The 10,500-nt window shown below is 47.2% G+C and overlaps 1 protein-coding gene across 1 annotated transcript; it reads right to left on the bottom strand.

Annotated features, from left to right (window-relative positions):
* Window positions 1–390: 390 nt before the first annotated feature.
* Window positions 391–10,500, bottom strand: LOC120977739 (histone H3-like centromeric protein A). The gene is made up of 6 exons (XM_040405816.1): window positions 10,284–10,500; window positions 8,885–8,961; window positions 8,686–8,790; window positions 8,311–8,450; window positions 8,148–8,225; window positions 391–1,019 (listed from the first exon to the last, which is right to left on the bottom strand). Exons 3-6 carry the CDS (start codon window positions 8,774–8,776, stop codon window positions 885–887), a joined length of 444 nt encoding a protein of 147 aa, XP_040261750.1. The 5' UTR covers window positions 8,777–8,790; window positions 8,885–8,961; window positions 10,284–10,500; the 3' UTR covers window positions 391–884.

A 10,500-nucleotide genomic window follows, 5' to 3' on the forward strand; every position in this document is an offset into this window, starting at 1 on the left:
ACCGCACGTGGCATCACTCCTCTAGAGGTGCTCACGTTGAACTACTGCAAGACTCTGGAGGAGCCCTGGATCTCCCAGAAATCCTAGGATCCTAACAAGCCAGAACCACTGCATGACGAACCCCGGCAGTGTAACCACCGACCCTCTAGGGACCCCCTAGGATGACCTGAAAGAAAACTGTAGGTCTCCTACTCCAGGGACAGGAAACCACTGAGGTGGGAGAGAGCCTCCACCTTTTTATTCTGTTCCCAGGACAAATCCTCTCCCTCTCTCTCTATAGTGCTGTTGTGGGGGAGGGGGTAAATTAACTTTTTGTGTGTTAATATGCAGAGCTGTAGTGTAAAGCATGGTGGAGGGAATGACAGCAGCATGAACTAAATTTATACAAATCATGTTTACATGTTTTATTTAAACAGTAGAAAATACAAGTCTGGTCATAAAATGCAAACAAAACATTAACATTATTAAAAATATTAAAAACAGGAACAATAAAAAGAAAACTCGCCCCAAGTTCCCCTCTCCATTCATAGATGTGGTTACTGGCTGTGTCCAGCAGCACAGCGCCACCATGTGGTCATTTTGTATGGCTTCCCGATCCCTTAGGGGCCTATTACACAACCTGATGTTTGTGTCGGTTGAGAATGAACATGGGAATCATTCCTTCCCCAGTTCGGGTCTACTGCTCATCGGCAGCAGCACATCCCCAATTACAAAAGGTCTTGGAAAATCGTTACAGCTCCTAATGTCAGGAGGGGGAACTAAATTTAGGCAGGAACTGGTGGGTGATAGTGAAAGGATTTACCGAATTCTTATACTTCCCAACAATATAAAACTATTTACATTTTCTTTTTAAAATGCTGAATGATGAAGCCGAACTTGTTGGTCTACCCCAGTCCGTGCTGGAGTCCTCGGATCCTCCGGGCGAGCTGGATGTCCTTCACATAAAGAGTCACCCTCCTGGCATGGAGACTGCAGAGGTAGGAATCTTCAAACAGCCGAACGATGAAGGCCTCGGCAGCCTGCGGACACAGGAAGACATCACAGCATTTCATCCTTCTTAGGGCTCATGCACACAAACGTATTTTTTCCCAATTTTTTTTTACAGGCCCGTGTATGGAACCATTCATTTCAATGGGGCTTGAAACAACCGTTCCACAAAAAAGTATTACTCACTGGTAATTGGATTTTCAAGAACCCACGACAGCACCACGAGAGAGAGAGAGGATCCCCCCCCCCCCCCCATAGACAGGAAACCTGCAGAATAAAGAGAGAGGACACTCTCCTGACAATTCAGTGTGATATCCAAACATCGGAGGAAGTCCGCCCACGTAAAAGGTTAGATGATCGATAATTATTATTTATTTTTTCTATTTGCTACACCCTGTGATTATAGAAAAACCAACACCCCAGAAGGGAAGGAAATAAGGGTGCTGTCGTGGGTTCTGGAAAATCCAATTACCAGTGAGTAATCATCATTTTTCCATTCACCCACGACAGCACCACGTGTGATTTACCAGAGGAAGTGATTAGGGTGGGAGAACAGAAAGAAGCACCTTCTCTCCCACAGAAGAACCCGAAGAAGAAGAGTTCAAATCAAGCTGATAGTCCTGGGAGTAATGGATATGGCATGAACCTCATTAACCCTGCGGGCAGAAGTTACTATAACAGGCACAATTTTACGGTGAGACACTTAAATGGAGCTGGAATCCAATTGTTGAAACGGAGGTTGAGTCAAGGCTTTTAAAACTAGGTTAAGGTCCCAGAGAGGGGGTTTATGGGAGGTTATTGGGGTGGACCTGGCTATTGCTTTAAAGAACCTAGACACCCACAGGGCACCATGCAATAAAGCAGAAAGATCCGAAACAAGCACCTTTAAGAAAGGTACTGCCTGCCAGACCTAGTTCTAAACCTTTCTGGAGGGATTCTAAAATTAGATGAATGGGAGCAGAAGAGGGAATTTGATCAATCTGGATACCTGAAAATTCCAAAAATCTCTGCTAAACCCGAGCATAAATGGCCACCGTCACCTTTATTCTACTTTTAAGAAGAGTGGATATCAAGGTGTCAGAGAATCCCTTCTACCTAGTAAGTACCTTTTAAATTCCAGGCAGTTAGACGTAAAAAAAAAAAAATATTATATCTGGGTGTAAAACTGGACCCTGGCTCAAAAGGTTCCGGACCTCCGGAAGCACCCAAGGATCTGAGACCGACATGATCCGAAGCCACGTGAACCATGACCTCCTCGGCGAAAACGGGGCTATGAGTATAACCCTTGCTCCATCCCCTCCTATCTTTTTTAGAACTCTTGGTATCAGAGGGAGGAGAGGAAAGGCGCAGGCTAGGGGAAAGTTCCAGGACTGAAGGAAGGCATCTATTCCACAAGGGAATCTCCCCGGATCCAGAGAAAATAAATTCTGAACCTTCTTATTTTAGTAGGTAGCAAAAAGGTCTACTACTGGCTGCCCCCAGAGAGCCGTTATTTTCTTGAAAATGGACTGGTTTATACTCCATTCGCCCTGAGATAGGAAATGGCGACTTAAAAAGTCCACCTGTCCATTTGTTATGTACTGCTAATATCGAGGCTAATAGAAAGATCTTCTGGGCTTGCTGCATCAGAATCCTGCATCTTGTACCTCCCTGTCTGTTCAGATAAGACACTCTGACAAGACCCTGAAGATTTTTTTCCCCTTAGTTTTGGAAGGACCCATCTGATGGCTAGGCCCACAGCTGTAAGTTCCTTTAGGTTGGAGGATCCCGTCCTTTGGGTATCTTCCCAACCACGCTGTACGGAAGTCTCCTGAATATGAGCCCCCCCACCCCCAAGGGCTCATATTGGTTGTTAGACAAACAAGGTCTTCTAACCTCCATGGGACTCCCTGAACCAAGTTTTTATTTTTCAACCACCACCATGCCAGGCTCTGGAGAGTCTGGATCTTATTTTTAGATCTAATGAGCTGTTCTTTTGCCAACAGTAAGGAATTTCCCACTAGAAATCCCTTGAGTGAAGTTGTGCCCCTTTCATTGCTGGGATACACGACGTGAGGGACCCTAAAATAGACATTGTCTTCCTTAGGGCTCATTCAGACGGCCGTATGCTGTCCGCAAAAATACTGAATGCTATCCGTTTTTTTGCGGATCCGCAGAAAAACGGATCCGCAAAAAAACGGATAGCATTCAGTATTTTTGCTGACCCATAGACTTCAATGGGGCCATGTCCTGATTTTCACGGACAAGTATAGGACATGTTTCATTTTTTTTGCGGATCCGCAAAAAAAACGGATAGCATTCAGTATTTTTGCGGACAGCATACGGCCGTCTGAATGAGCCCTTATAGAGATTACTGGGTTTCTGGTTAAGTCTCAGTTTCTGTCCTGAATTTGCACGACTTTCTTAGGGCAACATACATTTCTGGGAAGAGGAGTCTAGAACTAGACCCCAAAAAAGTCTGAATTTTGGTAGGACGTGGCTTTTATTTTTCTAGATTTCTGATACTGTTGCGACCGCTGTTCCACAGGCTTCTACTGTTTTTCCCACTATTGAAAAATCATCTAGGTATGGAATAAAAAGAATGTGTGCTGCCATTTCTGCTATTATTTTTGTAAAGACTTGTGGGGCCACGGTAAGGCCAAATGGAAGTGCCTGAAACTGAAGATGTTGTAAATGTCCAGCTATTTTTACTGCAACTCTTAAGAATTTCTGATGACCGTGGAAGATTGGCCATGAAACAGTCTGGAGGACGAAAGTTTATTACAGATCTTCTAGTTTCCATTTTGAATTTCTTTATCTGGAGAAACTGGTTAAACTTTTTTAGGTTTATTATAGTTCTGAAGGATCCATCCGTTTTTTGTTTAATAAGAAAAGGGGAGGGTAAAATCCTTCACCTTCTTCTCCTTTTGGTACCGGGACTAGAAATACATTTTCTGACTAATTTTAGTACTTCTTCCATCACTGATCTTTCCTGACCCGAGGTCTGATCTTTTGTAATAAGGAAAAACTTCCTGGAGGAGCCATGCGAAATTCTAGTTTTAAACCCGTGTGTATGGTGTCCAGAATCCACGTGCTGGCAGAGATCAGGGACCAGGCGGGGAAATCTGCCCCCCACCTGACTTCTGGCGTCATTGCTGATCCTGCTTCTTTTTGTCTCCAAAGGGCTGGTTGAAGAAATAATTTCTACCCTTTCTTTGGTTTCTAAATATTTTCTAGATTTTTTAGCTCCTCCCTGGCTATTCCAGAAAGGACGAAAAAGGGCGGTTAAATCTGATTCTTGAGGAAAAGGAACCCTGAAATCTTGGGAATTTTTTCTTTTTATCTGCAGCCTTTTCTAGAAGAACGTCCAACACCGGTCCAAAAAGGTATTCCCCTTCACATAGAACACCACATAGCTTATTTTTTTATGGGAAGTCACCCACCCAGTTTTTTTTAGCCACAGAGCTCTACAGGCAGAGTTTGATAAAGCGGCCAACCTAACCAAATCGGCCGAATTGTCAGCCAAAAAATCTGCTGCCTTTCTCATAGTGGGCAGGGAAGCCAAAATCTCTTCTCTGGGACATCTATTTTTTTTATTGATTCTCTAGCTCAGAGAGCCAGACCATAAGGGAGCAGGCTGCACAAGTTGAGGCTATGCTCGACCTGAATGAAGAAGTAGATGCTTCCCAAGGATTCAGCTTTTTTTAATCTAAGGGGTCCTTTAATACCCCTATGTTGTCAAAGGGAAGTTTTCCTTGACACTTTGGATATAGCTACATCGATCCTGGGTGCCTTATCCCAAGTAGCACAGTCTTCTTCTTTAAAGGGATATTTACGTTTAAGGTTTTTTGAAATATAGACTTTTCTGTTAGTTTTTTTTCCACTCCCCTTTAATGAAGGCTGATAAGTTCTTATGTACCGGGAAGGTGCTATGGCGTCTAGACTCTAGACCCCCGAACATAATGTCCTGAATCGACTTAGGTTCTTTCACTTCCTCAATGCCCATGGTAGATCTTACGGCTTTTAATAGTCTATCCGTATCTTCTATTGGAAAAACATGATTTACCGCTAATCTCGCCTTCCTCAGAAGATAGGGATGAATATTCAGAAGGGCAATATAATGAGGAGCGCAATTCATCGTCTTCAGAATCATATGAAGCAGGCTCCCTAGCAGTCTCAAGTCGCCTCAGTTTATGCTCTCTTGCCCCAACAACTTTCTTTGAGGATAGGGAGGAATTTGCTTCAGATCTGACCATTGCCTGCAGACACTTCTAAAACGATGGGAGATTCCTCAGCCACAGTCCTATCAATACAGCTCGGACACGTCCTCTTCTCCCAATCAGGTGCCAATGCTGTTTTACACCGGCCACACTCCGTATTCTTCTTTTTAGAGACAACCTTTCTAGGCTTTGTCTGAAAATACATTTAAGCATAATGGTATCAGGAGGGAAGCCAGACCCCACATGCCCCAGAGCACTCACCCCTTGCAGGTACCAGGGCTGGAGGAACTCCAGTGTCGTCTGCATGCTTCTCCTCCTCCATGTTGGACAGTGGACCGCCAGCCAGAGCTCTGATTAGGACCCCGTCCTCCTGCACACCGAGCGCCCTATCTCGTCACCGCCCGAACCACGTGCATTACTTGCTTTCTCCGGCCTATCTCCTTGCCGGAAGCTCCTGGCCACAGGGGGAGGAGGAGGAAATTCGTGCATGTGGCGCATCAGTGATGCCGCCAAGCACATGATCGCTCCAGCACCCAGGAAGCGCCCTCTAGAGCCATGCTGTGCCTCTGCCTGTCCCCATAGTGCACCAATCGATGCCACCCTTACCTCTAGGGACGGCAGGTATGCCCCAGGCCTCAACAAAACTGGGGTTTAAAAGGAAAATAGGAGCACCGCCAGGGGGAAGGAACAAACAAAATCTGCGGGCTTCCCCAGAGACAGGAAACCACACTGAATTGTCAGGAGAGTGTCCGTCCTTTTATTCTGCAGGTTTCCTGTCTGTGGGGGCGGATCCTCTCTCTCTCGTGGGTGAAGGGAAAAAGGTCACTTTTTTTTTTGCGGATATTTGTTTTGCACACCGCAATTACATACGGTTGTGTGCATGAGCACTTAAGAGGATTTTTCTCAGAATCAAATCTTCTCCCCTGTCCACGTAAACAGGGGTCCAATGTCGGGCATGTGCGCGTCCGCTCTATTCACAGTTTATGGGACTGAGGAAAGAAGCTGAGCGACCTCCCATAGGCTTTGAGTGCAGCAGAAGGGCTCATGCTTGACCCAAGCTGCATTCAAATGGGGGCTACAGGATCCCCAGTGATCAGACACTTATCCTGCGGACTGGGGATACATTCTGAACCTGGGAAAACCCCTTTAAACTCAGTCAGGTCCATAAATATTGGGACATTGACACAATTCTAACATTTTTGGCTCTATACATCACCACAATGGATGTGAAATGAAACAAACAAGATGTGCTTTACCTGCAGACGGTCAGCTTTAATTTGAGGGTATTTACATCCAAATCAGGTGAACGGTGCAGGAATTACAACAGTTTGCATATGTGACTCCCACTTGTTAGAGGGTCAAAAGTAATGGGACAGAATAATAATCATAAATCAAACTTTCACTTTTTAATACTTGGTTGCAAATCCTTTGCAGTCAATTACAGCCTGAAGTCTGGAACGCATAGACATCACCAGATGCTGGGTTTCATCCCTGGTGATGCTCTGCCAGTCCTCTACTGCAACTGTCTTCAGTTCCTGCTTGTTCTTGGGGCATTTTCCCTTCAGTTTTGTCTTCAGCAAGTGAAATGCATGCTCAATCGGATTCAGGTCCGGTGATTGACTTGGCCATTGCAGAACATCCCACTTCTTTCCCTTAAAAAACTCTTTGGTTGCTTTTGCAGTTATGCTTTGGGTCATTGTCCATCTGCACTGTGAAGCGCCGTCCAATGAGTTCTGAAGCATTTGGTTGAATATGAGCAGATAATATTGCCCGAAACACTTCAGAATTCATCCTGCTGCTTTTGTCAGCAGTCACATCATCAATAAATACAAGAGAACCAGTTCCATTGGCAGCCATACATGTCCACGCCATGACACTACCACCACCATGCTTCACTGATGAGGTGGTATGCTTAGGATCAAGAGCAGTTCCTTTCCTTCTCCATACTCTTCTCTTCCCATCACTCTGGTACAAGTTGATCTTGGTCTCATCTGTCCATAGGATGTTGTTCCAGAACTGTGAAGGCTTTTATAGATGTCGTTTGGCAAACTCTAATCTGGCCTTCCTGTTTTTGAGGCTCACCAATGGTTTCCATCTTGTGGTGAACCCTCTGTATTCACTCTGGTGAAGTCTTCTCTTGATTGTTGACTTTGACACACATACACCTACCTCCTGGAGAGTGTTCTTGATCTGGACAACTGTTGTGAAGGGTGTTTTCTTCTCCGGGGAAAGAATTCTTCTGTCATCCACCACAGTTGTTTTCCGTGGTCTTCCGGGTCTTTTGGTGTTGCTGAGCTCACCGGTGCGTTCCTTCTTTTTAAGAATGTTCCAAACAGTTGTTTTGGCCAGGCCTAATGTTTTTGCTATCTCTCTGATGGGTTTGCTTTGTTTTTTCAGCCTAATGATGGCTTCACTGATAGTGACAGCTCTTTGGATCTCATCTTGAGAGTTGACAGCATCAGATTCCAAATACAAATAGCAGACTGGAAATGACCTCTGGACCTTTTATCTGCTCATTGTAATTGGGATAATGAGGGAATAACACACACCTGGCCATGGAACAGCTGAGAAGCCAATTGTCCCATTACTTTTGGTCCTGTAACAAGTGGGAGGCACATATACAGACTGCTGTAATTCCTGCACCGTTCACCTGATTTGGATGTAAATCCCCTCAAATTAAAGCTGACAGTCTGCAGGTAAAGCACATCTTGTTCGTTTCATTTCAAATCCATTGTGGTGGTGTATAGAGCCGAAAATGTTAGAATTGTGTCGATGTCCCAATATTTATGGGCCTGACTGTAGCATCCACGGTGCAGTCTACTACGCGGCTGACGTTTCACTTCTGGATATAGGTTTTTGTGCAGATCCTATGTTGTCTATATAATTGGGGTTGTCCCCTGCTCAGCATCCGCCCCCCTCTATTACCAGGACGGCCCGGTGGTGAAGGGCTCAGATACTGACCTCCTGCAGCGCCATGAGAGCTGCGACTTGCCAGGAGTACGGCACGCCACGGGAAAAGTCGATGCACACTTCTCTCACCTGCAAGAGTTAAAAAGGGGAAAAAGATGTGTCCCATGGATCCCCGAAAATGCGAGAGGAGCAGCTGCAGGCAAAAAACACTCACCAGCCTCGCAAATGGTGCTTTCCGGATTAGCAGATCGGTTGACTTTTGGTACTTTCGTATTTCCATGAGCGCCCGGGTTCCGGGGCGGTAGCGTTTTCTTTGTTGCGGTCTCTCCCTGCGACTGTCTTCCGCCTGCCTGCCTGGAAGAAATACACCAAAGCTTACAATGAAGCTTCCTGCTGCGGCCACTAGAGGGCGAGCACTGTGCAGCTATTCACACAGCTCTGCATAACGCTGTCTTCAGTTTGCTCCCCCTAGTGGCGATATTAGAGAAGAGAACTTTGCTATAATATAGTAGTACACGAATCAGTGCACACCTGTAATAAAAGATAGATATATGCAATACAGTAATAATTTAAGCAAAAAGCAACTTACTCGTAGTTGAGGGGGACTGAGGGGGAGATGGAGGCCTCCTTTGTGGCGGCTTTGACTTTCTGCGTTGAGTAGAGTGTTGAGGGCTTCTCATGATGACGTAAAATGCTGCAAAAAAAATACAAATCAGTGGGGCAGAAAGAATGACTTCTGGGGTAGACGTGATGCATGAGGAGAGCAGATATTACCCCCCGTTGTCTACCTTTCCAAATTTGGAAAAACCTCAGACGTCTGCCCGGTCTAACAGCGAGCAGGAGAGGCGCACCGGGAGGCGTATCGCTGTAACGGAAGGGAACGCGCACAATTACTACTGCAATAACCAAAGGGACTGGGAGCGGGGAATGGGGCAATGCCATCGACTGAAAACAAGGCCGTGAAACTGGCAGCTGAGAGCAGTGAACAGAACGTGGCAGGCGGTAATGCCCTCCTGGGTACACAGACAGCCATTACCAGAGCCAATCATCTAACAGCACGGCAGCAAGAGCTTCTGCAGCAGCTCCAGCAGCAAGCACGGGCCTCCCTAAATGGTTAAGGTTAAAAAATAAATAAAAAAAACCAGGAGACCACGCAAGACCTCGTCTGCCCCCCCCCCCCAATACTCAGGACCCTGGGAAAGCTGGGTGTCTGCCTGTAGGAGCCGGACCTCATAGTCAGGACCCTGGGAAAGCTGGGTGTCTGCCTGGAGGAGCCAGACCTCATATTCAGGACCCTGGGAAAGCTGGGTGTCTGCCTGGAGGAGCCAGACCTCATATTCAGGACCCTGTGAAAGCTGGGTGTCTGCCTGGAGGAGCCAGACCTCATATTCAGGACCCTGGGAAAGCTGGGTGTCTGCCTGGAGGAGCCAGACCTCATATTCAGGACCCTGGGAAAGCTGGGTGTCTGCCTGGAGGAGCTAGACCTCATACTCAGGGAAAGCTGGGTGTCTGCCTCTAGGAGCTGGACCTCATACTCAGGACCCTGGGAAAGCTGGGTGTCTGCCTGTAGGAGCCAGACCTCATAGTCAGGACCCTGGGAAAGCTGGGTGTCTGCCTGTAGGAGCCAGACCTCATAGTCAGGACCCTGGGAAAGCTGGGTGTCTGCCTGTAGGAGCCGGACCTCATAGTCAGGACCCTGGGAAAGCTGGGTGTCTGCCTGTAGGAGCCGGACCTCATAGTCAGGACCCTGGGAAAGCTGGGTGTCTGCCTGTAGGAGCCGGACCTCATAGTCAGGACCCTGGGAAAGCTGGGTGTCTGCCTGTAGGAGCCGGACCTCATAGTCAGGACCCTGGGAAAGCTGGGTGTCTGCCTGTAGGAGCCGGACCTCATAGTCAGGACCCTGGGAAAGCTGGGTGTCTGCCTGTAGGAGCCGGACCTCATAGGTCAGGACCCTGGGAAAGCTGGGTGTCTGCCTCTAGGAGCCGGACCTTAGTCAGGACACTGGGAAAGCTGGGTGTCTGCCTGTAGGAGCCGGACCTCATAGTCAGGACCCTGGGAAAGCTGGATGTCTGCCTGCAGGTGCTGGACCTCATAGTCAATGGGAACTAACCCGAGAGCGGACGGTGCCACTCAGAATGAGAAACCACAGCAGAAACCGCATGGTGTCACGCAGTAGTGTGAACATACCATTAAAATAGTAAAACGCAGAACGTCACGTGCGGCTTCTGGGAGATGCGTCTAGCTCCCTATGGAGGCACAAGACACCACTAGTCAGGGCGCCTGTCAGACACGTTCCCTCTCCGGCCGCCGCTGAGTCCTGTCCCCGGCCGCTCGCTCTCACCTCCGCCGCTCCTCACTTTGAATCTAAACATCCGGCAGCCTCCAGCACGTGCGCCTAGCGTTA

This window comes from Bufo bufo, chromosome 8 (assembly GCF_905171765.1).
Source record: "Bufo bufo chromosome 8, aBufBuf1.1, whole genome shotgun sequence".
NCBI lineage: Eukaryota > Metazoa > Chordata > Amphibia > Anura > Bufonidae > Bufo > Bufo bufo.

What these genes read in the sequence shown, in the direction of transcription:
- LOC120977739 (XM_040405816.1), bottom strand. Translation starts at nt 8,776, where the DNA reads ATGAGAAGCCCTCAACACTCTACTCAACGCAGAAAGTCAAAGCCGCCA. An exon ending in TCAGTCCCCCTCAACTACGA is followed by an intron (nt 8,451 to 8,685) that starts GTAAGTTGCTTT and finishes TATTTCTTCCAG; the next exon opens with GCAGGCAGGCGGAAGACAGT. An exon ending in AAGCACCATTTGCGAGGCTG is followed by an intron (nt 8,226 to 8,310) that starts GTGAGTGTTTTT and finishes TAACTCTTGCAG; the next exon opens with GTGAGAGAAGTGTGCATCGA.